Below are 26,886 nucleotides of genomic sequence, written 5' to 3' on the forward strand. Positions count from 1 at the left end.
TCCAAAATAATGCCTGGTGCATGATAGATAACTACATAAATATTTGTTAAATAAATATGAAGCTGATATTGAATCATCTCGTATATATATATAACTTTTTTGTAAGTTATATATATATATAACTTTTATATATATATAACTTTTTTGTAAGATGGAGTCTCGCTGTGTCACCCAGACTGGAGTGCAGTGGCACGATCTCAGCTCACCGCAACCTCCGCCTCCTGGGTTCAAGAGATTCTCCTACCTCAGCCTCTCGAGTAGCTGGAATTACAGGCATGCGCCACTGCACCTGGCTAACTTTTATATTTTTAGCAGAGATGGGGTTTCACCATGTTGGCCAGGCTGGTCTTGAACTCCTGACCTCAAGTGATCTGCCCACCTTGGCCTCCCAAAGTGCTGGGATTACAGGTGTGAGCCACTGCACCTGGCCCAAGAAATATTTTTAATTAAAACAACATCAAGATGCCAAGTAATGCAACTAATATATGTATATGTTTGTATATGATAAATAGATGCCTTTGGAAAGTAGGGTGACCAAGTGTCCAAGTTTGCCTGAGAGTGAGGGGTTTCCCAGGATGTGGGACTTTCAGTGCCCAAACTGGGAAAGTCCCGGGCAAAACAGGATGAGTCAATTGCCCTACTGGAAATAATTTTTTTTTTTTTTTGAGACAGAGTCTCACTCTCACCCAGGCTGGAGTGCAGTGGGACCATGTTGGCTCACTGCAACCTCCATCTCCTGGGTTCAAGCAATTCTCCTGCCTCAGCTTCCTGAGTAGCTGGGATTACAGGCGCCCACTACCACGCCCAGCTAATTTTTTTATATTTTTAGTAAAGACGGGATTTCACCATGTTGGCCAGGCTGGTCTCGAACTCCTGACCTCAGGTGATCCACCCAGCTCGGCCTCCCAAAGTGCTGGGATTACAGGCTTGAGCCACCGCGCCCGGCCTCCTGGGAAGATTTCTGAGAATCTGGTACCAATGGTTCCTATTAGAAAGGGAAAATGGCCTGGGCGTGGTGGGTCACACCTGTAATCCCAGCACCTTGGGAGGCTAAGGCAGGTGGATCACTTGAGCCTGGTGGTTTGAGACCAGCCTGGGAAACATGGCAAGACCCTGTCTCTATTTTATATGAAAAGAAACGAAAAAAAAACAACAACAACAAAAGGGGAACTAAGGGACTGGGTCTTAGGTTCTTGGCCTGGAGAAAGACTTCTCCTTCTGTTTCCTCTTGTGTTGTCTAAATACTTATATCAAGTTCATGCACCACTTTTTAATTAAAAATTCGGGACCAGGTGAGGTGGCTCACATCTGTAATCCCAGCACTTTGAGAGGCTAAAGCAATTGCCTGGAGCCCAGGAGTTCGAGACCACCCTGGGCAACATAGCAAGATCCCATCCCTACAAAAAATACAAAAAATATCTGGGCATAGTGGCATGCACATGTGGGCTCAGCACTTTGGGAGGCTGAGGAGGACTGCTTGATCCCAGGACGTTGAGGCTGCAATGAGCCATGATTGCGCTATTGCACTCCAGCCTGGGTGACTTTTTTTCTCTTAAAAAAAGAAAAAATAAACAAACAATTGATGCATTAAGAACAGTTAAGATGAATCGGAAATAACTCCAGCCCTCAAATCCTGTAACTCTCAGGCGTCAGAGTTTTCTCAGCCTCAGGCCACATGTAAAATTTATCGCTATACTTGTCTAAGTTAGGCATAATTTACCCCATCATGTATTGCTGCATTTTTAAACCTGTGGGCAGATAATTTCATCTTGATTTCATCTGGTTCTTCAAGATTGCCAAATTGCTGAGTGCCAGGAAGAATTCCTACTGACACCACCAGGGGGCGTGTGAGCATCTCACAGACTCCCCTGGCCCTGAGAGGAGAGCACCGGCTCCTTTATTCTTTCCAGTTCTCCAAGTATTTCCCGCCTCTGCCCATCATGGCTTACTGTACATTGCCTGAAAACAAAAATTAAAAAAAAAAAAAAAAAAGACAGAGTTTTAGCCTAAAAGGAGTCTTAACAGAGGAGACACTGGCATGTAAATATTCATTCAACCAATAACCCTATGTGCTAAGTATCCTGCTAAGTGTTGGAAATGTAACAGTGAATTATTCAGTCTCAAACAGGAAAGCCACGCGGGGATGATAACATAAAAATGCGGCCCCTGGCAGGGCGCAGCGGCTCACGCCTGTAATCCCAACACTTTGGGAGGCAGAGGCCGGCGTATCACTTGAGGTCAGGAGTTTGAGACCAGCCTGGCCAACATGGTGAAACCCCCGTCTCTACCAAAAAAAATACAAAAATTAGCCGGGTGTGGTGGTGCATGCCTGTTAATCCCAGCTACTAAGGAGGCTAAGGCAGGAGAATCACTTGAACCCAGGAGGCAGAGGTTGCAGTGAGCCAAGACTGCGCCACTGCACTCCAGCCTGGGCAACAGTGAGAGCCTGTCTCAAAAAAAAAAAAAAAAAAAAAACTGCCTCCAGGAAATTGCATTTCATCAGTTATCCCACCAGCTCATAGCATTTTACAGTTTCTATTATATCAAAGGTCAGCCATGTAATGAAGTAAAAACATAACGATCTCATAATATCTGACAAGAACTACAACCGAATAATGAATACTAACAAGAAGACATTGAAATAGGGGATTTGAATCCACGTTCATCTACAACAAACTGCACCTCATGTGTATATTGTGACTTGAGACATTGGCTAAGGATAGAATAAAGTCATCACAATTAACAAGACATTTCAAAACTAAGCATTCCCATAGAAGTAGAATTTCCGGGTCATCTGGTAAATGTGTGTTTAATTTTTTTTTGGTTTTTTTGTTTGTTTGTTTTGTTTTGTTTGTTTTTGAGATGGACTCTTGCTGTTGCCCAGGCTGGAATGCAATGGCACGATCTCGGCTCACTGCAACTTCCACCTCCTGGGTTCAAGCGATTCTTCCGCCCCAGCCTCCTGAGTAGCTGGGATTACAAACACCTGCCATCATGCCCAGCTAATTTTTGTATTTTTGTAGAGATGGGGTTTCACCATGTTGGCCAGGCTGGTCTTGAACTCCTGATCTCAGGTGATCTGCCCACCTTGGCCTTCCAAAGTGCTGGGATTACAGGCGTGAGCCACTGCGCCCAGCCAATGTGTGTTTAATTTTATTAGAAACTGCCAAACCAAGCCACTTTCCAATTATTTCCCATGACCACTAACAAGGTATGAGTTGCTTCACATCCTCACCAACATTTGGTTGTCAGATACTTTTATTTTAGCCATTCTAGTGAGTGTGTAGTGGTATTTTGCAATTTTAGATTTCATAATGATTAATGACATTGAGTAACTTTTCATTTGTTTATTGGCCATTTGTATGTTTTACCTTTGTGAAGTGTCTGTCCAGATCTTTTGTTATTTATTTATTTATTTATTTATTTATTTATTTTTTGAGATGGAGTCTGGCTTTGTTGCCCAGGCTGGAGTGCAGTGGTACCATCTCGGCTCACTGCAACCTTTGCCTCCCGGGTTCAAGTAATTCTTCTCCCTCAGCCTCCCTAGTAGCTGGGATTTCAGATGTGTGCCACCACGTCCAGCTAATTTTTTTGTATTTTTAGTAGAGACAGGGTTTCACCATGTTGGCCAGACTGGTCTCAAACTCCTTACATCAAATGATTCACCCAGATTGGCTTCCCAAAGTGCTGAGATTACAGGCATGAGCCACTGTGCCCAGCCACACCATTTTTTTTTTTTGAGACAGGGTCTTGCTTTGTTGCCCAGGCTGGAGTGCACAGAGTCCAATGGTGTGATCGTGGCTCACTGCAACCTCTGCCTCCTGGGTTCAAGCAATTCTCCTGCCTCAGCCTCTCAAGTACCTGAGATTTCAGGTGCGTGTCATGAGATCCAGCTATTTTTTTTTGTATTTTTAGTAGAGACAGGGTTTCACCATGTTGGCCAGGCTGGTCTCGAACTCCTGATCTCAAGTGATCCACCCACCTCAGCCTCCCAAAGTGCTGGGATTACAGGCGTGAGCCACTGGCCTGCCCCCCCCCCAAAATTTTTTTATTGTGATAACATACATAACATAAAAATTGCCATTTTAACCACCATAAAGCATATACTTTAGTGGCATTAACTACATTCACAATGTTGTGCAAACATCGCCTCTGTTTCCAAAATTTTTTCAGCAACCTAAACAGAAACTCCATCTATAAGAAATAACTCCCCATTCCTCCCTCTCCAGCCACTGGTAACCTCCAATCCTTTTTCTGTCTCTATGAATTTGCCTATTACAGACAGCTCATCTAAGTGGAATCACACAATATTTGTCCTTTTGTGACTGGCTTCTTTCACTTAACATAATATTTTTAAGGCATTGGAATTTCCTCCCTTTTTAAGGCTGAATAATATTCCATTGTATGGATGTACCACCATTTTGTTTATCCATTCATCTGTCAGCAAACACTTGGGTCGTTTCTACCTTTTGGCTAATGTGAATAATACTGCAATGAACATTGATGTACAAGTGTCTGTTTTGAGTCCTTATTTTCAATTCTTTCAGGCATATGCCTAGGAGCAGAATTGCTGAGTCATATGGTCATTCTGTATTTAACTTTTTGAGGAACTGCCAGACTGTTCTTTACAGCGGCTGCACTATTTTACATTCCCACCAGCAAGTACAAGTATTCCATTCTTTTTTTTTTTTTTTTTTTTGAGACAGAGTCTCACTCTGTCGCTCAGGCTGGACTGCAGTGGCGCAATCTCAGCTCACTGCAAGCTTCGCGTCCCGGGTTCACACCATTCTCCTGCCTGAGCCTCCCGAGTAGCTGGGACTACAGGCGCCCGTCACCACACCCGGCTAATTTTTTGTATTTTTAGTCGAGACGAGGCTTCACTGTGTTAGCCAGGATGATCTCGATCTCCTGACCTTGTGATCCGCCCGCCTCGGCCTCCCAAAGTGCTGGGATTACAGGCGTGAGCCACTGTGCCCGGCCTAAGTATTCCATTCTTTACGTCATTGCCAACATTTGTTATTTTCCTTTTCAAAAACATTTTATTATAGCCACCCTAGAGGGTTTGAAGTGGAATCTCACTGTGGTTTTGATTTACATTTCCCTAATGATTAGTGATGACACACATCTTTTCACGTGCTTATAGGCCATCTGTGTATCTTCTTTGGAGAAACGTCTATTCAAGTCCTTTGCCCATTTTTTATTTTATTTATTTATTTATTTTGAGATAGAATCTCACTCTGTTGCCCAGACTGGAGTGCAGTGGTGAGATCTTGGCTCACTGCAACCTCCACCTCCTAGGTTCAAGTGATTCTCTCACCTCAGCCTCCCCAGTAGCTGGGATTACAGGGGCCTGCCACCACACCCAGCTAATTTTTGTATTTTTTAAAATTTTTTTATTATTTTTTTTGAGACGGAGTTTCGCTCTTGTCACCCAGGCTGGAGTGCAATGGTACAATCTCGGCTCACTGCAACCTTTGCCTCCTGGGTTCAAGCGATTCTCCTGCCTCAGCCTCCCAAGTAGCTGGGATTACAGGCACATGCCATCATGCCTGGCTAATTTTTGTATTTTTAGTAGAGACGGGGTTTCACTATGTTGACCAGACTGGTCTCGAACTTCCAAACTCAGGTGATCCACACAACTTGGCTTCCCAAAGTACTGGGATTACAGGCATGAGCCACTGCGCCTGGTGTATTTTTAGTAGAGATGGAGTTTCACCATGTTGGCCGAGCTGGTCTTGAACTCCTGACCTCAGGTGATCCTCCCCCCTCGGCCTCCCAAAGTGCTGGGATTACAGGTGTGAGCCACTGTGCCCAGCCAATTTTTGCATTTTTAGTAGAGATGGGATTTCGCCATGTTGGCCAGGCTGGTCTTGAACTCTTGAGCTCAAATGTTCTGCCCCCCTTGGCTTCCAAAAGTGCTGGGATTACAGGTGTGAGCCACCATGCCCAGCCACCTTTGCCCATTTTTAAATTGGGTTGTTTATTTGTTGTTGAGTTATAGAAATTCTTCATATATTCTGGATATTACACAATTCTACTCTTTCTTTAACTTATTATTTTTTTTTTAGAGACAGGGTCTCACTCTGTTGCTGAGGCTGGAGTGCAGTGGTGCCATCACAGTTCACTGTAACCTCAAACTCTTGGGCTCAAGAGATTCTCCCACCTCAGCCTCCCCAGTAGTTAGGACTATGGGCTCATGCCATGTGTCTACTTAATTTTTAAAATTTTTTGAGAGATGGGGCTTTACTATGTAGCCCTACTATTGGCCCCTAGCCAAAATCCTACTCTTTTGAGCAGCATAAATGCAAGGTGTCAAGGCCTGATCATAATGGCATAAGTCCCATTATGTTCCCCATTGGTCTGAGGCTGACTCTACACCCCAGCCTGGCAAACCCTGTGACTGAGTCAGTCATATCTAGCTTGTGTTGAATGCTCACTTTGCACTTGGCATCATATATTATTAGCTCATTTAATCTCTCAATAATCCTCAGGGGTACTATTAATCCCATTTTACTGATAAGGAAATACAGGCAGTCCCAGAGAGGTTAGATAGCTTGTCCAAGGTCACACAGATGGAAAGCGGCAGGGCTAGGATCTGAACTTAAGCCTTTCGGCTCCAGAGCCTACTTCGACTTCTGGCCTAGGGATAATGTTGCTATGTAATAAGGACAACCTGTGTGTGGCTTTCCTTTGCTTGCTTCAAGGGAGAGGGAAGGACAAAGATGTTTGCTTCCAGCAAGCGGTCTTCTAAAACCCAATACCTTTTTTTTTTTTTTTTTTTTTGCGATAGAGTTTCACTCTGTTGCCCAGGCTGGAGTGCAGTGGTGCAATCTCGGCTCACTACAACCTCCACCTTCTGGTTCAAGCAATTCTCCTGCCTCAGCCTCCCAAGTAGCTGGGATTACAGGCATGCGCCACCATGCCCGGCTAATTTTAGTATTTTTACTAGAGATGGTGTTTCACTATGTTGGCCAGGCTGGTCTGGAACTCCTGACCTCAAGTGATCCGCCTGCCTCGGCCTCCCAAAGTGCTGAGATTACACAAGTGAGCCACTGTGCCCAGCCCTGAAACCCAGTACTTTAAGAGACCGTTATAGTACACACTGGGGCTCGTAACTTTGGGGTTACTGTTTTCAGGAACAATTAAGAATCATAAGGAAGAAATGCTGAGTTGCCCACATCCAGTCCCATGAAGTGTGTCTCCTTGGAGCTGGGCTGGGCTGGGTGGATCCCACTAACAACAGCCCTCCGCCAGCTGCCTCACCTTTGGACTCGTGGGTTGCTCCTGCTGCAGACATGAAGACTTTAAAGCGATTGGCAGTTGGGTTTATATTTAGGGAAAAGGGGGAAGAAAGCCGTTCTTACTGATTGTGAAGAAGCTTGACAGCGCCAGCTTTCAGTTCAAGACGTGCCATCTTTAGAGTTACAAACCTCCCCCAAACCCTGCCTCCACCCGTGGGAGGCCAGAATGAATTCTGAGCTTTGGGAGCCAGACGGAATCTGTAGCACCCAGCAAATTCATGTGGGACAACAAGAATCCTAATCGTGGATAACATTTGCTGCAGGATCACTGCCTTCCAGGCACTGGGGGAACTTCTTTGCACGTGTTATCCCATTCAATATGCAGAATAACCTTATGAAGAAGATACTATGATCAGCTCCATTTTACAGGTGGGGAAACTGAGGCTTAGAAAGATGATGAGGCTGGGCGCAGTGGCTCACGCCTGTAATCCCAGCACTTTGGGAGGCTAAGGCGGGTGGACTGCTTGAACTCAGGAGTTTGACACCAGCCTGGGCAACATGAATAAACCCTGTCTCTACAAAAAATACAAGGGCATGGTGGCGCACGCCTGTAGTCCCAGTTACTTGGGAGGCTGAGGTAGGAGAATGGCTTGAGCCTGGGAGGTGGAGGTTGCAGTGAGCCAAGATGGCACCACTGCACTCTAGCCTGGGCGACAGAGAGATACCCTGTCTCAAAAAATAAATAAATAAATAAAGTTGGTGTCCCAGGCAGTCTGACTCCAGGTCATAACCCTGAAGATAAGCTGTCTGACAACACAATTAAATTATGCTCTTAGATCAGAGTGAGGATCCTGAAAAGAAAACAGTATGGGAAGTAAGAGCTAGTAGTTAGCAAAACTGTATCATTTCATTCAATCAAGAGAAATGTTATAAATTTAATAAGCAGCCACTATGGATAAAGTGCTTCTCTAGGCTTTAAAACATATAAAAGGATTGATTCATGATAGCTAATGCTAATTGAGTAATTAACATGTTATCGTGTCACAAGGACTATCTCATTTAACCTGTATTTTGGTAGGTACTATCGTTACCTGTAGCACCAACCAGCTCGACTGCCTGTCGTTCCTCACCCATCCTTAGTGCAGGGTGCAGACCTGGCACTCAGGGCCAAACACAGCCTCAGACACGCTCCTGTGATAACCATGGTATTGACTGGTCCAATTGCAGTGGTGCTTACAACTAATTCATCACAACCAGTTATAGATTTGTTTTTTCTCCATTCCCATTGCTTCACTTGACTAGCCTAAAAAATAAAAAATAAAACATGGTGGGTGGTTTTTTTTTTTTGAGACAGAGTCTCACTCTGTCACCCAGGCTGGAGTGCAATGGTGCAATCTCAGCTCCCTGCAACCTCCACCTTCTGGGTTCAAGTAATTCTCCTGCCTCAGCCTCCCAAGTAGCTGGGATTACAGGCACCCACCATCATCCCAGCTAATTTTGTTTTGTATTTTTGTAGAGATGGGGTTTCACCATGTTGGCCAGGCTTCTGACCTCAGGTGATCTACCTGCCTCGGCCTCCCAAAGTGCTGGGATTACAGGCATGAGCCACCATGCCTGGCTGAAGCATGATATTTTATGTTTAGCATTAGTATGGGCTCATAACTTCTCTCCCCACAATTAAGTTATTATAATCTGTTATTATTATTTATTTTGATACTCACATTGCCCCATATCTGGCCAATAAGGACCCTCCATCTTGGCTTTTGTGTGCTTTCAACACGTCCCATCATTCTTTGGGCACTTTCTACTTTCTGGCTCAATAATATGTTCCAACCTCATGTTGTAATTTCCCTGACCCACCCTTGGGAATCAGCCATTTCTCCAGGAAGCCCTGGTTCCATGGACTAAGGTCTGGTTAGTCTTAGTCTAGGTGTTTGTTGCTACAGGGGTGCCATTTCTTCTAGGCCCTCTCAACAGATGGAAACAGGAGATAGATATATTTACAAATAGTGTTTATAATTAAGAAATTTTATTTAAAAATCTGGATTCCAGGCTGGACGCAGTGGCTGGTGCCTGTAATCCCAGCACTTTGGTGGGTCGAAGTGGGAGGATCACCTGAGGCTAGGAGTTTGAGACCACCCTGGGCAACACAGCGAGATCCCGTGTCTTCAAAAAATAATTAACTGGGCATGATGGCATGAGCCTGTAGTCCCGGCTCTGTGGGAGGCTGGGGTGGGAGGATCCCTTGAACCCAGAAGTTTGAGGTTGCAGTGAGCCATGATCATGCCACTGTGCTCCAGTCTGGATGACAGATCAAGACCTTATCTCTAAATAAATAAATAAACAAACAATCTGGATCTCTAACTGCTCTCCAAAAATCAGAGTATCTGGTCATGCCTGGTGAGCCGGGAGCTTGGCCACAAGTCAGCTGAAGCATGGAAGGGATTCAACAATATTTGTTTTCTCACTGAAGTACTTATTGGATGCCTACTGTGAGCCGGGAACTATGTTAGATTACATTACTAATTTCTGGTCCTACGCAGTGCGAGGCTATAGTACTCTAGTACCTCGTATTTGCCCACATTATGTGCTTGCAGGTAGCTGAGTTTGTGTTTTTGTTTTTGCTTTTTTGAGACAGGGTCTCCCTCTGTGTCCCAGGCTAGAGCGCAGTAGCGTGATCTTGGCTCACTGCCACCTCCGCCTCCCAGATTCAAGCGATTCTCCAGCCTCAGCCTCCTGAGTAGCTGGGACCACAGGCGGGCACTACTACAGGCTGGCTAATTTTTGTGGTTTTAGTACAGATGGGGTTTCACTGTATTGGTCAGGCTGGTCTCAAACTCTGGGCCTCAGGAGATCTGCCTGCCTCGGCCTCCCAGAGTGCTGGGATTACAGGCTTGTGCCACTGAGCCCAGACACAGGTAGCCAAGTTTCTTATCTCAGGTCCTTGCCTTTGATTGCTCCCTTTACTCCAGCTGGAAGGAAGGCTGGACATCCTTGCATGTCCGGGTCACTCAAAAGCCCAGCTCAAATGCTACTTCCTCCTAGTGGCTATCTTTAATTTACCCTGTCAGAGGTCACTTCTCCATGCTCTAAGCTCTATACCCCTCTCATATCATTTACCATCTTCTATCCTGAATTCTAGGATTTTATTCATCCTACTCCTGTGTTATGAATATTCTCTTTCTGTTAAGGAGACTGGATGCTCTGTGAGGGCAGGAACTGTGTCTGTCTCACTCACAGTTATGCCCTTTAAACCTAACATCAGGCTGGGCATGGTGACTCATGCCTGTAATCCCAGCACCTTGGGAAGCCAAGGTGGGAGGATCACTTGAGCCCAGGAGTTTGAGAGCAGCCTTGGAAAAATTGTGAGACCCTCACTCTACAAAACAGTTAACAAAATTAGCCAGATGTGGTGGTGTGCAACTGTAGTCCCCGCCACTCAGGAGGCTAAGGTGGGAGGATTGCTTGAGCCTAGGAGGTTGAGGCTGCAGTGAGCTATGATCATGCCACTACACTCCAGACAGGGTGACAGAGTGAGACCCTGTCTCAATTAAAAAAAAAAAAAAATTCTGACATCAAACTTGGCACACGGTAGGTATTCAGTGAAAATTCTGGTCAGAAACAAATTATGTTGAACAACCTATTGCGTGCTAGGTAGTGCGTATATGTCAGGTTGTAGTAATATAATTGTGAACAAAACAGACCTAGTTTTGTCCTCATGGAGTTCACTGACTTCTGGGGGAGAAAGATATTAATACAGATCACATAAATGTGTGTTTGTGGAATGAAAGACAGATATCTGTATCTGTGTTCCTGTCCCCAGTTGACTTTGTTTTTTTGTTTTGTTTTTTTTTGAGACGGAGTCTCACTCTGTAGCCCAGGCTGGAGTGCAGTGGTGCCATCTCAGTTCACTGCAACCTCTGCCTCCCAGGTTCATGCCATTCTTCTGCCTCAGCCTCCCGAGTAGCTGGGACTACAGGTGCCCGCTACCGCACCTGCTACCACACCTGGCTAATTTTTGTATTTTTAGTAGAGACAGGGTTTCACCGTGTTAGCCAGGATGGTCTCGATCTCCTGACCTCGTGATTCGCCCACCTTGGCCTCCCAAAGTGCTGGGATTACAGGCGTGAGCCACCGCACCCAGCCGTGCATCACCCTTTTTAAGCAATCCACAGTATTTGTTAGTATGGATATATCATTACCCCAGTGATGGAGATTTAAATATTTCCTATTATTGCTTTTGCATTAGAAACAATGATGCAACAGGTCTCTTTGGGCACATGTGTGTTTCTCTAGTAGATTTTGAGAAATCCAATTGCTGGGTCATGGGGTAGCTTTTCTCTGTTGCTTTTTGTTCTATACTCCTCTGTATTGTTGGAATCATGTATTACTTTGGTGATGGGAAAAAAAACTAAAAAATAGAAAGAGGTAGGTAGATTGTTCGTGTTGTTGGCTCTTCGGAAGTATAAGTGCCTAATCATTGTCACGTGACTCTTATATAATCTGCTAATCATTATATAATAAAGTTGGGAAAGGACGCTCCTGTCATTTCTACATCACCAAGTAGAGAAATCACAAGCCTTCAACTGTGTTTAAAAGATGAGAAACATGGCCGGACACAGTGGCTCACGCCTGTAATCCCAGCACTGTGGGAGGCCAAGGCGGGCGGATCACGAGGTCAAGAGATGGAGACCATCCTGACCACTTTGGTGAAACCCCGTCTCTACTAAAAATACAAAAATTAGCTGGGCGTGGTGGCGCGTGCCGGTAGTCCCAGCTACTCGGGAGGCTGAGGCAGGAGAATCGCTTGAACCCAGGAGGTGGAGGTTGCAGTGAGCCGAGATTGCGCCATTGCACTCCAACCTGGCGACAGAGCAAGATTCCGTCTCAAAAAAAAAAAAAAGGGCTGGGCGGGGTGGCTCATGCCTGTAATCCCAGCACTTTGGGAGGCCAAGGCGGGTGGATCACGAGCTCAGGAGATCGAGACCATCCTGGCTAACACGGTGAAACCCCGTCTTTACTAAAAATACAAAAAATTAGCCAGGCGTTGTGGCAGGCCCCTGTAGTCCCAGCTACTTCGGAGGCTGAGGCAGGAGAATGGCGTGAACCCCGGGGGGCGGAGCCTGCAGTAGGCCGAGATCGCGCCACTGCATTCCAGCCTGGGTGACAGAGACAGACTCCGTCTGAAAAAAAAAAAAAAAAAAAAAGATGAGAAATGTGACTCTCTTTGGAGACTTTGGGTCTTTTCTGATAGTAGATGTCACCAAGTTTCGATGACCAGGGTTTCCTATTGGTAAAGCCCTTCTTCAAAATCTTTGTTTCTCTTTTGCCTGTCACAGACCCACAGAGCTGGAAGGGACTTTTTTAAGCAGCCCCACGTGAAAATGCAATATTGTAAGAGTTACCAAACCAGAGTGCTGAGTTGCTGTAAAAGGCAGACTTAAGGTGGGACAGTTTGTCTCTGATGGAATTCCTGTGAACATCATCACACTGCCGATAATTAAGAGAGGAGCTTAAACATGAGCTGATAAAGAACACAGGGACCTTGAACGGTGCTCAGGCAACGACAGGTAAACACAGTAATGCTACTGTTTGGACAGCAGATTGCTGGTTCTCCAAATGTTTCCCAGTATTGTGGCACTGACTCATCACACAAGCCCCGTCGGTTTTAGCTGGGGTCACCAAGACTCAGAGTGAGAATCCTACAATCAATGAACATCTATTGTGTGCCTCATCAGACATGTGTAGAGCTCGGGGGGAAATAGATGAATAAGAAGCTCAGGGTCTGGTGGGGATGTCAGATTATATATACATATATAATTTATCCGAAAGTGCTGGGATTATAGGCATGAGCTGCCGTGCCCGGCTTTTTTTTTTTTTTTTTTTTAAGAGACGCCTCGTTATGTTGCCCAGGTTGGTCTCGAACACCTAGGATCAAGCGATCCTCTCGCCTCAGCCTCCCGAGTAGCTGGGACTACAGTCGCAGGCCACCACGCCTGGCTTTATTATTTAATTTTACAGGTTAGAAAGCCGGGGCTCAGAGAGGTTAGGTAACTTGTCCAAGGTCACACAGCTAGTAAGTGGCAAAGCTAAAAATAGGACCCACGCTCTTAACCGCCGCCCACGGCCCGTAACACCCGCAGCCCTAGCAAGGCTGGATTCCAATCACGCGTGATTTCAACATCTCACTTTCTCTCTTTGAGCCTCAGTATTTCTGTCCGTAAAATGGGGGCGAGGGATCCGACCGTCATCCCCTGCTTGCTTGTGCGGAGTCATGAGTACAGCTCGTGGATCATGAAAAGTGGCAGGTCCGGGAAATGGAGGCCGAGTTCACGCAGTCAGCACTCATAGCTCCCAGCTCCCGGCTCCGGAGCGGTTTCCATGACAACCCGGCCAGCCACCATCCCTAGGCCGAGTGGCTTGCGTCACGTCCGGCCTGTTTACTTCCGGGTCCCAGCGTCAGACGCAGCGATGGCTCGTTAGGCTCCAAAGTGCGGTTCCGCCGCTTTCGTCCTAGCTCTTCGGCCCTCCGCTTTGTCCTCCGCCTCTGGCGTGTAGTCTCCGTCGGCCGTGGGCATCGACCGCTTCCCGGAGCCAGCGCGCAGCCGTGGTCCACTCTCTCTTCGGGCCCGCCTCCTGTCGACATCACTTCCGGGCCGAGTGTTTCCGGGTCGCTGCTGGCCCCCCGGTACTGGTCTCAGTACCCCTGCAGCCGGCCGGAGCAGCGAGAACCCGGCGGGGCCCGGCTCCAGAGGCAGCCGCGCCTCCCGCTTGCTTCCCTCGGCCAGGCCGTCCTCGGCGGCAGTGTCAGGGTGAGTGACGGGCGGCCGCGGGCGGAAACTGCCTCCGGGGCTTCCCCAGGCGGAGGGGGCGCCAGACAGCCGCAGGGCTCGGCTGGCCCGGGAGCGGGGTCCCCTCACGGCAGGCAGGACTACAGGTGGGCCCGCTGTTTCGGCGCTCCCGGGACCCCCAGCCTATCCTCAGGATCCCCATTCTCCCGGGAGCTACCTCGCAAGCTCCTGGGACCCGCCGAGGGTGGCTCAGCGCCGCTCAAGAGGAACACCCCCTCTTCGGCGACTGGCCAAACAGGAGGACACCCCGATTTCGCCAGGAGGCAGTTACTGCGCAGGGGTTCCCGGTTCAGGCTCTGGCGGCACACCTGGGTTTGTACTCACTGTGTGACCTTGGATAAGTCACTTCATCCTAAGAGCCTCAGTTGCCTATTTAAGTGTGATTGAACCAGGTTGCTAGGGCTGGAGTGGAGATGGAATGAGATCATGCAGGGTCTCTGGCATACAGCAGGCGTCCAATAAATGATAGTTCCTGTTACTTCATTCAATTCACGAACCCGTGGGGAGGGCCAGAATTTGAGACTGGGCTGTTTTTCACAACTGACGTGGCCCCCCGAGGCTGTAGGAATGACCGAGCTGGGACTTAGCAGCCGCCAGCTTCTGTCCCCTGTAGGGAGGGAAACAGCTTCCTTCAGAGCTTCTCCGAGAGAGGCAGCTGCCACTAGGGAAGCTTCTTTCAGCACCGCTGAGGTTATTTTCAGAGGTTTGGAAGGACTGTGTGAATTTCTTTGGAATCTAGTAGGAGTGTGGGGACCTTCTGGTGTTTCACAGCCAGTGGAAGGTGCCTTGGATGTTTCTCGGAGCCTCTTGCTTGGAACGAGTGCATTGGTGTGGGTGGGGAGGTGGAGGGGGTTGAACTGACTTCCCCGTCTCCTGTTTGGAGGCTGATGGAGCTAGACCAGGGATGTGTAAACCTGTGGACAGGGGCAGTGCACAGACCAAAATAGCTCTGCCTGTGCAGAGAGGGGGCGCCTTCAAATGCTGCTTGGGGAACATTTCTGCTTGAATGGGCCAGCTGAGGTAAAGCCAAGCTAATGCTTTGCTACTCGGAATCACTTCACTTCCATGCAGTGGGACTCTAAACAGATACAGCTTTCCTCTTAGATGTTCAAAAAATAACTAAAGAAGCCACTGCATCCCTGACTGTGCAGTATCTGTCTTTCTATTGACTTGCTTTTCAAGAGGGTACCTAGATTGTGGGTGCTGACTGGAGCTATTGACTCTGGGCACCTGCCTGTCTCTGTGTTCAGGATATTCACAGTGCTGTTTTTTTGTTTTTTGGGGTTTGTTTTTTTTTTTTCCACCAGACTGGCACGGCTTGGCGTTCCAATCCTTGGGTTGCTTGGAGAAATTAACAGCTTCTGTCGCTGGGCTGTCTCGGGCTCCTGTAACCACGATGTTTTTGCAGAGAGCGTATTTTGTTGTTCTTGCAGAGTGCTGGGAATGAATTGCTGGCTCTGTGCTCAGAAAAAACACCAGCTATGACCAGCTACAAGACATCTTGTATTCTCAGAAAATGTTTTCAGTAGGGATGATGTCAGCCGCTTCATCACTGGCCGATGTCTCTGGCCAGCCTCTTTCCTTGGCCCTTGAGCTTACATCATATAGAGATTAGTTCTCCTAGCCCCATTCGGTGTGGGAAGATGGGAATTTTGCTACTACAGGAATTTTTGTAACTCAACTCTGCTGGCACCGCCATAAGGCATTCTAACTTAGCCAAACACTTTCGAGTAGAGCTGTCCAGCAGATGCAGCAGGATGGCTTTGCAAGAGTTGGAGTTTTGGCGTTAGACCTAGGTTCAGAGCTCAGATCCACTTCTTCCTAGCCTTATGACTTAGGGTAAGTGAGTTGGCCTCTCCAAGCCTCAGTTTCCTCTTTAACCTTAGATCTATCCTGTGGATTTCTGTGGTTTTCACAGAGCAGTTAGCAAAGGGCTGCCACACAGTAATCGCTTGGTAAATGGTACTGATGTAACAATAAATGAGTGAGATAAATTGGAGAAAGCCCAGGCATCAGGGCCTGCCAACAAGAGTTCAGATTCCAGCTCTGACCCTTTCAAACTCTGTTGGGCAGGTTGTTTTAATGGGGGAGCCTGTTTTCTTTATAGAGTTGTGAGGATTAAATGGGATGATTTAGGTAAAGTGGGAAGCCCAATGCTTAGCACATAGTAGAACCTCAGTAATTGTTAGTCTCTTTCTTTCCTTTCGTTATTGACTGATTGAGACAGGATCTTGCTCTGTCACCCAGGCCTGAGTGCAGTGGTGCCATCATAGCTCACTGCAGCCTCAAACTCCTGGGCTCAGTGGATCCCCCTACCTCAGACTCCCAAGTAGCTAAGACTACAGGTGCGTGTCACCATACCCACCTAATTTTTTTTTTTTTTTTTGTAGAGACGTAGTCTAACTATGTTGTCCAGGCTTCTCTTGCCCTTAATTATCTTTTAGCGTTTACTTTCTTCTGCCTTTTCCCTCAACTACTCAGGTTGGTTTGAGATTTGTTTTAGATCTTCCTGTCCTTGTTGTGAGGATTTTGAACATCAGCTGGGCTGTTTGGATCCCTTTCCTTTACTCATTGTTTTTCAGCAACAAACAAGGGTGTGGACTGTGGTGCGATTACAGAGCAGCAGACGCTGAGCCGAGCTTGAGACTGGCTGACTTTGTAAAAAATCAGTCTCTTTGAGTTCAAGGCTGACTTTCTTGGAGAAAAATTACAGCAGTATTCGGAAGCTTAATGTCTCTTTGTTTGAATGGTTCTCAGACTACCAAAAAACAGACCCCGGGGCCAGAGGCATGATGGCAGCTTCTCTTAGATAAGTCAAGAATGGTAAATGCATGTGTGACTATCCTCTCCAGTGCTGCAATACGTTTATTTATGTAGAGATGGAGTTTTTGCTCTGTTGCCCAGGCTGGAGTGCAATGGCACGATCTCAGCTCACTGCAACCTCTCCATCCTGGGTTGACGCCATTCTCCTGCCTCAGCCTCCTGAGTAGCTGGGATTACAGGTGTTCTCCCAGCTAATTTTTGTACTTTTAGTAGAGATGGGGTTTCGCTATGTTGGCCAGGCTAGTCTCAAACTCCCAATCTCAGGCGATCCACCCACCTTGGCCTCCCAGAGTTGTAGGATTACAGGCGTGAGCCACCGCGCCTGGCCTACATTTTTATTTTTTAAGAGAATATACATTTTAAATTGTTTATTTTTTATGGACAGAACAGTATGAACATAGAGCACATACCTACTTTAATACTAGGTGGTATGCTCTTCCAGCTAGATTTGCAGGCAGGATGTATCTCCTTTATTGCTGTCCTCTACCTGCCCCACCCATCCAGCTCAGGCAGAGGGTGGGGGCTGCAGAAACGGTTGCTGGACATGGGAACCGTGGGGTGGTGAGAGGAATACAGGTTCCAAGTCAGAAGGCCAGGCTTGGATTATCGGGTCCATCATCTGCTAACCTTGAGCTACTTGTCGTACCTTATGCCATCTTTCTGAGCCTGTTTCTTTGCTCTCCAGCTGATCTCCCAGGATTCTTGGGAGGTACCAATGAGAAACTAAAGTGGTGGCATCGTGAATGCTGACATCCTTTGCAGCATCCATTTCTCTTTTTTTCTTTTTCTTTCTTTTTTTTTTTTTTTTTTTAGAGATGGAGTCTCGCTCTGTCGCCTAGGCTGGAGTGCAATGGGGCGATCTCGGCTCACTGCAACCTCCGCCTCCTGGGTTCTAGCAGTTCTCCTGCCTCAGCCTCCCAAGTAGCTGTGATTACAGGTGCACGCTGCCACACCCGGCTAATTTTTTTTTTTTAATTTCAGTAGAGACGGGGTTTCACCGTGTTGCCCAGGCTGGTCTCAAACTCCTGAACTCAGGCCATCCACCTGCCTCGGCCTCCCAAAGTGCTAAGATTACAGGCGTGAGCCACCGTGCCCGGCTGCAGCATCCATTTCGCCTACTTTATCAAGCACAGGCAGGCTCTGTGTTAGGCATCGTGGTGAACAACACAGACATGGTCCTTGCCTTTATGGAGCTTACCAGGAGCTTACCAGCTTACCAGGGAGGGTGGGGGGTGGACAAAGAGAGGAAGCTAGTAAATGAATAAAGCTGATAGTTTCAGATTGTGGTTATCGTAGGAGAATGTGACAATGTGGAACTGGGAAGGTGAGATAGGGTGGTACCTCTAGGGGCTGATGTTTGAGCTGAGGCCTGAATGATGAGAATCTTCATGAGGCAGAATTTTATCCTAAGTGCATTTTGTTTTCTTTTGTAAAGACAGGGTATTGCTATGTTGCCCAGGCTGGTCTCGAACTCCTGGCCTTGAGCAATCCTCCTGCCTTGGCCTTCCAAAGTTCAGGGATTACAGGCGTGAGCCCCCGCACCTGGCCCCTAAGTGGATGTGTTTGCCTCCTGTACTCCTCAGCCTTATTTGTCGCTGTAGCACTGGGCTCCCTCAGCAGTGCAGTGTGTTGGAGACAGTGACCTCTCTGTGTCCCTAGTTTTGCTACACATCCCACCTCTCACCCCACCGTTAATACTCCCAGGAGTCTCCTCCTGGGGACAAAATCCATGGAGGAGCCAGACTCCTGGCTCATTGAGATGAGGATGATTTTGTTGACCTCCTGATAGTTGCTGGGCTCGTAGGACCTTCCTGGCTGAACACAGGTCTGCTAAAGGAGTCCCCCACATGCCAGGCCCAGTCCTGCTGCAGCTTCTCTCAGCCACCCTTACCATCTCCCACACTCAGCAGACATTTATGAAGCACACAGGTCACCTTACTGAGCATGATGGTCACGGTCCTGCACCCACAGAGCTTCTGGGCAGGAGCAGCAGGACCAGAGCATGTGAAAATGCACATCTACCACCCAATCAGAGATATTTGCCCCACTCAGAGAAGGCCTGGCTGCTTAGGGGTACAGCACCTTCAGACAACAGCAACGGCCATCGAGGACTTCCCGGAGCCAGCTCTCTGAGCAGCTTCATATCCCATCATGCATAATCCTCTCGCCAGCTCTGGACAGAGGCGCTATTATTAACCCCGTTTTATAGGAGAAAACCGACACCCAGGGAGGTGGAGCAATTTGCCCAAGTAACCTGGAGAAGCAGCCCTGGCCTCGCTCGCACGTGCCTGGCCGTGGACCCCGTGTCCGTGACCCTGCGCGTGTTGTCTCCCCTGGCCCTGGCAGTGTCCCTCCATTAATCCGGATTCGCTCCCAGCATTGTGGTGACAAGAATATTGCTGGATCTGTGCCTGTTCTACTAACAAGTGGCTAAGCAGATGACAAGGTTGTATAAAGCCTGTGTCCCAGCTCAGAACATTCTCTCCTCTCCCAACAGGGGGCTGCAAAGCGCTCTTGTGATAAAGGGGCTGCAGGCTGTCAAAGGCCGGTAACAGCACTCCAGGGGCCGGCAGCCACTGTGGCCTCTTTTGAAAATTGTAAACAAGACTGTATCCCTCTCCCCTTGCTGTAAACTCTTCAGTGGCTTCACGTGGCTGTTTGTATAAAATACCGAATTCTGAATGTGCTGTTGCGGCCTTGGGGCTGAGGGTCCTGCTGATGCTGGCAGCTGCCTCTCCTCAAGCCCCTGCCCTCGTGGCCTCGGCCTCACTGGCTGCAGTTCTGTTCCTGTGCCAGGCTTCCTGCCTCAGGAAAGCAGGGTGTGCTGGGTAAGGGCATGGACTTTGGAGCCAGATTGCCTGGGTTCTGAGCTCAGCTGCTCTGCCTCCTAAGAGTTCTATAACCTTGGACAATTTCTTTTTCTTAAATTTTTTTTTTGTATTTTTGTAGAGATGTGGTTTCACTGTGTTTCCCAGGCTGATCTCGAGCTCCTGGACTCAAGCCATCCTCCCCCCTCAGCCTCCCAAAGTTCAGGAATTACAGGTGTGAGCCACTGTGCCCGGCCTACCTTGAGCAGTTTCTAATGTCTGTGTCTCAGTTTATACATGGGTCCACTAGGGCTGCCTGTAGCACCTCTCTCCTAGGATTGTTTAAGAAGAAAAAGTGAGGCTGGGTGTGGGGGCTCACACCTGTAATCCTGGCACTTTGGGAGGCCGAGGCTGGTGGATCACTTGAGGTAAGGAGTTCAAGACCAGCCTGGCCAACATGGTGAAACCCCATCTTGACTAAAAATACAAAAATTAACCAGGCGGGGTGGCAGGTGCCTGTAATCCCAGCTACTTGGGAGGCTGAGGCAGGAGAATCGCTTGAACCCGGGAGGCGGAGGTTGCAGTGAGCCGAGATCACGCCACTGCACTCCAGCCTGGGCAACAGAGCAAGGCTCCATCTCAAAAAAAAAAAAAAAAAAAGTAAGCGAGTTAGTGTGTGTGAAGCTCGTCACGTGTCTGGAGCCTCTGGTACTATTAGCTCAGGGCCTTCCTCTACTGCGACTCCTTCCTTGGCCTCTTGGCCTGGCAAACTCCTCATCCTTCAGGTCTGTTGCTGTCTCAAGAGGGCTTTCCTAAACTCCCCCTTCCCCAACGAAACCAGGACAGAAGCCCCTGCTGTACTCACCCAAACTTCTCTTTCAGGAATATTAATCGTATTTTTCATTTGTGAGCACAACAAAGTCAAGGTCCATCTCTCTCTGGCCTCTGTTGTAACCGTGCTTGTAGTACGTGCTCTGTAACGTGCTGCTGGGGTCCAGTGTAGCCCAGGCCAGTTCTGCTGTTCATTTTGCCTCAGCGGCCTGAAGCCGAAGCGCGACCATATCGAGGAATGACATGCTTCTTGTTCCCCTCCTTCCAGAGCACTCCGCTGGTCCAGGCGGCAACATGTCCATGCTTTTAGCGATGTCCCTGCCTCTAATCCAGAAGCCATGGAGGAGATAAGGTAGCCCCCCTCGATCGGATGGGGAAGCCCAGTTCAATGGATACTAAATTCAAGGATGACTTATTTCGGAAGTACGTGCAGTTCCATGAGAGCAAAGTGGATACCACCACCAGCAGGCAGCGGCCTGGCAGCGATGAGTGCCTGCGGGTGGCAGCCTCAACCCTGCTCAGCCTGCACAAGGTGGATCCCTTTTATCGATTCCGGCTGATCCAGTTCTATGAGGTGGTGGAGAGCTCCTTGCGCTCGCTCAGCTCCTCCAGCCTGCGGGCTCTGCACGGCGCCTTCAGCATGCTGGAGACGGTGGGCATCAACCTCTTCCTCTACCCGTGGAAGAAGGAATTCAGAAGCATCAAGGTGAGGTCCTGGAGCAGCCTCCATACAGTCCCTCCTTCTCTCTTCCTGTCCCTGGCAGTCCCTCCTGAGAGGCTATGCCAGTCTGATCCCATCCGTCCTCTGTTCTCAGATCCTCCCGGGCTCCGAACCTTCCCCTGTCTCCAGCATCACCTCTGAACCGTTTCTGGCCCAGCTGCCACACCTTAAGCAGCGACGCTGGGAAGGCAGGGGCAGCCAGGTTATGCAGGGTCTTGTGGCCCAGGGCAAGGGTTGGATTTATTCTGAGTAGGCGGGGAAGGAGGCAGTGTGGGATCTGGCTTGCATCCGAAGAGGGTCATTCTGGCTGTGGTATGGGAAGTAGGCTGTAGAGGGGCGGGGGTAGGTGGGAGGGATGGAGAGAGCAGTTAGGAAGCTTCTCAGCGGTCCCAGCAAGCTGAGGGGTGTTCTGGACTAAGTGGGAACAGTAGGGGAGGAGGGGGAATTGAGAGAGGGATCCTGAATCAGACCACGTGGGGGATGGCACAGGAGAGCTGTCATCTAGCCAGGCTTCTTCATTCTGCCATGGGAGGAGTGGTAATCAAGAGAGGGGATGGCACAGGAGAGCTGTCACCTGGCCAGGCCCTTCAGTCTGCCGTGTTACTCAGCGCCTCGTGGAAATGCCAGAGAGGAATGTTCTGATTGTCACCGCATTCTGCCTGTAATCTGGCCCCTTTATTCAGCTATGTTTGCCCAGGCTCCCTCTTCATATGGAGTAGAGTCTTCTTGCCCCACTAGGAAGTAAGAGGTTTTGCTCCCTGTTTTTAAGAAAGGAGCTGCTGCCGGGTGTGGTGGCTCACTCCTGTAATCCCAGCACGTTGGGAGGCCGAGGCGGGTGGATCACGAGGTCAGGAGTTTGAGACCAGCTTGACCAGCACGGTGAAACCCCGTCTCTGCTAAAAATACAAAAATTAGCTGGGCGTGTTGGCGGGCGCCTGTAATCCCAGCGACTCAGGAGGCTGAGGCAGGAGAATCACTTGAACCTGGGAGGCGGAGGTTGTGGTGAGCCAAGATCCCGACACTGCACTCCAGCTTGGGCGACAGAGCGAGACTCTATCTCAAAAAAAAAAGGAGCTGCTGGGTCATTTCCTTGCACAACTCCTGAGTGCTTAGCAAGCCCCAGCCCCTGCCTCCCCTGCCTCCCACAGGGTGAGACTGTCGAGATCCTTCCCTGCCCTGCCCTCTCCCCGCCGCCCCACTTCAGAGCTGGACGTCCTTTGCTTTGACATAGTCTCTGTCTTGTGTCTCTGAGAGAAAATCCCACCTTTCTTTTCTACTCCCTCCCTTCTAGACCTACACGGGCCCTTTTGTTTATTATGTCAAGTCGACATTACTGGAAGAGGACATCCAAGCCATCCTGAGCTGCATGGGCTACGCACCTGAGCTAGGCACTGCGTACAGGCTCAGAGAGCTCGTGGAGACCCTCCAGGTGAAGATGGTCTCCTTTGAGCTCTTTCTGGCCAAAGTCGAGTGTGAGCAGATGCTAGAAATCCACTCACAAGTGAAGGACAAGGGCTACTCCGAGCTGGACATTGTGAGCGAGCGCAAGAGCAGTGCAGAGGACGTGCGCGGCTGCTCGGACGCCCTGCGGCGGCGGGCGGAGGGCCGGGAGCACCTGACGCCCTCCATGTCACGAGTGGCACTCCAGAAGTCGGCCAGCGAGCGGGCGGCCAAGGACTACTACAAGCCCCGTGTGACCAAGCCCTCGAGGTCAGTGGATGCCTATGACAGCTACTGGGAGAGCCGGAAGCCACCCCTGAAGGCCTCATTGAGTCTTCGGAAGGAGCCTGTGGCAGCGGATGTGGGGGACGACCTCAAGGATGAGATCATCCGCCCGTCCCCTTCGCTGCTGACCATGGGCAGCTCCCCCCACGGCAGCCCGGATGCGCTTCCACCCGCCTCACCCAGCAACGGCCCGGGCCTGCTGCGCGGTACCTACTTCTCCACTCAGGATGACGTGGATCTGTACACAGACTCCGAACCCAGGGCCACCTACCGTCGGCAGGATGCTCTGCGGCCGGATGTGTGGCTGCTCAGAAACGATGCCCACCCCCTCTACCACAAGCGCTCGCCCCCTGCCAAAGAGTCCGCCCTTTCCAAGTGCCAAAGCTGTGGGCTGTCCTGCAGCTCCTCCCTCTGCCAGCGCTGTGACAGCCTGCTCACCTGTCCTCCAGCTTCCAAGCCCAGCGCCTTCCCCAGCAAGGCCTCCACTCATGATAGCCTGGCCCACGGGGCATCTCTGCGGGAGAAGTACCCAGGCCAGACTCAGGGCCTCGACCGCCTCCCGCACCTTCACTCCAAATCCAAGCCCTCCACCACGCCCACTTCCCGCTGTGGCTTCTGCAACCGCCCAGGCGCCACCAACACCTGCACCCAGTGTTCAAAAGTCTCATGTGACGCCTGCCTCAGTGCTTACCATTATGATCCCTGCTACAAAAAGAGTGAGCTGCACAAGTTCATGCCCAACAACCAGCTGAACTACAAGTCCACCCAGCTCTCCCATCTCGTGTACAGATAGACTGGCCTCGCCCCTTCCAGCTCCAAGGGCTACATCAACCGACCTTTCGGGTTTCACGGTGAAGAAGTACTAATGCATTGATCTCAGAGGCAGAGGCCTGCACTTGACCATGTAGGTGGCAGAGATCGTGGGCTGGCTGTGTCCACGTGTGAGTTCACTTAGCAACTCAGATGTTTCAACCAATGGCTGCTTTGTTGTCTGACAAGGGAGAAGGTGGCACTTCCGTTCAGATTCATTTTGCTAATCTCTCCACTCCCTGTTCAGTTGGTTCTTATTTTGGGGTTTGGTTTTGTTTTGTTGTTTTGTTTTTTCCTTTAAAGAGGATTTCTGTCTCTGGGACCCTCGCCGCACCTACCCCTCCCATTGCAAAGCCAACTTGGACTGGGAAGGGCCCTTCAGGTCACCAAACATCCACCTGGAGCGGCGAGCTAGAGGCCTGTTGGCTTGTGAAATGAGCCCTCCTGCCACACGGGGCCTCTCCCAAAGGCTCATCCCTTGGCCGCCCCCTTCCTAAACACAAGGATCCCCAGCTGGACTCCCCACCCCCTGGCTTTCCCACCTCTCCAGGTGTCAAAGGTGAACCGAGTCCAGTATTAGCTGAATGTGATTTCGTACACCACAGCTCAGTCAGCCCGTGGCCTTCGTGAACTTTGCTCCAACACATTGATGTGTGGGCTTCCCACAGCAGGACTGACTTCCCCCTTTCTGTTGTTTGCACATGCCCCTCTTACTGTACTGTCAATAGATATTTTTGAGATTTATTTTTAAATAAATATTCAACTTGCTGTGTGTTTCAACGTGGTTAAAAAAAATGAATTATGTAGCTATTTATTAAATGCCCTGGGTTCTTTAGTCTTCCATGGGAGGGCCTCGCGCCCATTCGTGTTGTATCCTCCACTCACTACGGCCCAAGGGGAGAGGAGAGTTTGGGGCAGGAAAGAACAGACATGAAGCCTCCTTTTCTTGAGCTGGTGGAGAGCCACTGTCTTCCCTGCAGTAACTATCTATACACCTACCTCCAGTGTGCACTTAGGGGGTGAGCGCGGGCGTCGAGGTCTGTGTGCCTGCAGACTGCTAACCTAGTGACAATTCAGGGACCTCGCCTGTCGGACCTATAGCTTGCTGAGCAGGAACTTTGCACTTCACACTTCTTGAGTCTCGTTTCAGAAGGAAAATCATTTGGGATTCCTACTGCCCCTCCATCTCAATCCTCTTCTCTTCACCAGTTTCCAGGACTCATCTGCAACATTTGCAATCTTTTTGCACTAAAAGTGGGCAAGAGTCGGCATGTGCCCATCAGACAGACGGCTCCTCAGATGCTCAGCTAAGCCTAAGCGCTTCCAAGCCTGAAGTCCCCTTCAGCTCCTCATGTGAATTACCAACCCCTGGATTTTCCTTGTGGGGGTAGAAGAGCAGGAGTGGGGCAAGAGTTTGAAGATAAAGCCGCTTCCTTGTGAACTAACAATATATTTTAGCCATAACTGTTTGTGATGTACACAATGTTAAGGGATTTATATGCAGTGGGTTTTTCTGGGAGAAAGTTATTCAGCTCTTGAGCAAGTTTAAGTCTGGCTGAATCCTGAGGCCACTGTGAATTTGCTGATGTTCTTCCAACTCAGTTGAGTGATTTTAAGGTTTTCCAAATCTTCTATGGCTCTCTTTTTTATATATATATATATATATATATATATATCTGGTAGATCACATGTAGATGTACAGTGTGTATATTAAGCTGAATTTCAACCAACTTTATTACTAAGACCAGCTTAGCGGGGCGTTCATCTTTGATGTTCTTCCTTTTCACATTTCAGAATCGGCAATGCCTGGCCCACTCCTGAGAGCTCTAGTTTTCTAGTTTTCCATTTCCAGATTGCGCCAGCATTACAGTAACTAACTCTTTTTAACCAACCGTGATGCCACGTAACTTACCCTATGGACAAAAGCAGGAATGACTAATACATCCTAAGAGGGAAAGTCCAGTGTACTTGTCATGACGGATGCACTGTGGTCACAGACTAGAATACGAAATACTACAGCCCTGCTCCCTGGTGTGCATCTTACTGGATGAGGTTGCTGTGATTGAGATAGTTAAATACATGCTAATTTAAAAATGCAGATGTTTTGCATTTGATTTCTACCAAGAGTTGAAATGTTGAGAGATGATTAAAAATAATAATAATAAAGTGTCTTCCATTGTTAAATGAAGTGTTTGGGGTTTTATGTCCCCTGGCCCCGCTTCTTTGAAGTTTGGTTACTTGGGAGTTTATTTTTCCTCAAGCTGTATTTAGTTTTTTAATGACAAGACTTAAATTTTCTCTTTCATGAAACTGACAAATAGCATTTGAGTGCTATAACTGCGAGCCTAGCACTTTTTATTTTTTTAATTTTTTGTAAAAAAAATTTTTTTTTTTTTTGAGACAGAGTCTCGCTCTGTCGCCCAGACTGGAGCACAGTGGCGCTATGTCAGCTCACTGCAAGCTCTGCCTCTCGGGTTCACGCTGTTCTCCTGCCTCAGCCTCCCAAGTAGCTGGGACTACCACGCCTGGCTAAATTTTCGTTATTTTTAGTAGAGACGGGGTTTCACCATGTTAGCCAGGATGGTCTCGATCTCCTGACCTTGTGATCTACCCACCTCGGCCTCCCAAAGTGCTGGAATTATAGGTGTGATCCACTGCGCCCGGCTGTGTGTTTTTTTTTTTTTTTTTTAATTTAAGACAGGGGCTCTGTTACTTCCCAGTCTGGAGTACAGTTGTGTGATCATGGCTAGCTGTAGCCTGGACCTCTTGGACTTGCGTGATCCTCCCACCTCAGCCTCCTAAGTAGCTACAGGTGGGCACCACTATGTCTGGCTTATTTTAATCTTTTGTAGAGGTGGGGTCTCACTATATTGCCCAGGCTGGTCTCAATCTCCTAGGCTCAAGTGATCCTCCCGCCAGGCATTTGTATCCTGAGACTATGTGCATGATCTTGTTTGCTAGCTTCAGTCATCCTATTAAATAGGCACTATTACGATCTCCATCTTACATATGGGGAAATGGCGGTACACAGAGTTCAGATGTTTCCCAAGGAGGGGTGTGCATCATCCAGGAGAAAT

The 26,886-nt window shown here is 48.7% G+C and overlaps 1 protein-coding gene and 1 long non-coding RNA gene across 5 annotated transcripts; one reads left to right on the forward strand and one right to left on the reverse strand.

The window, feature by feature from the left end:
• Window positions 1-1,726: 1,726 nt before the first annotated feature.
• Window positions 1,727-13,707, reverse strand: LOC129474631 (uncharacterized). The gene is made up of 3 exons (XR_008654593.2): window positions 13,431-13,707; window positions 8,333-8,544; window positions 1,727-1,959 (listed from the first exon to the last, which is right to left on the reverse strand). It is a non-coding gene; the product is annotated as an uncharacterized lncRNA (long non-coding RNA).
• Window positions 13,680-25,993, forward strand: SPATA2 (spermatogenesis associated 2). 4 transcript variants are annotated; one of them, XM_055266099.2, is made up of 3 exons: window positions 13,680-14,053; window positions 20,822-21,259; window positions 22,566-25,993. In XM_055266099.2, exons 2-3 carry the CDS (start codon window positions 20,924-20,926, stop codon window positions 23,790-23,792), a joined length of 1,563 nt encoding a protein of 520 aa, XP_055122074.2. In that variant the 5' UTR covers window positions 13,680-14,053; window positions 20,822-20,923; the 3' UTR covers window positions 23,793-25,993. The 4 variants fall into 4 exon arrangements, with proteins under 4 accessions (XP_055122074.2, XP_055122077.2, XP_055122076.2 ...); XM_055266102.2 differs by having other exon boundaries at window positions 13,888-14,178; XM_055266101.2 differs by having other exon boundaries at window positions 13,909-14,404.
• The last annotated feature ends 893 nt before the right edge of the window (window positions 25,994-26,886 follow it).

This window comes from Symphalangus syndactylus, chromosome 24 (genome assembly GCF_028878055.3).
Source record: "Symphalangus syndactylus isolate Jambi chromosome 24, NHGRI_mSymSyn1-v2.1_pri, whole genome shotgun sequence".
Classification (NCBI taxonomy): Eukaryota; Metazoa; Chordata; class Mammalia; order Primates; family Hylobatidae; genus Symphalangus; species Symphalangus syndactylus.

Bases quoted from the DNA above. Each gene is read 5' to 3' on its own strand.
- SPATA2 (XM_055266099.2), top strand. From the start codon at position 20,924: ATGGGGAAGCCCAGTTCAATGGATACTAAATTCAAGGATGACTTATTT. The intron at 21,260-22,565 runs GTGAGGTCCTGG...CCTCCCTTCTAG, and splicing joins AGGAATTCAGAAGCATCAAG to ACCTACACGGGCCCTTTTGT.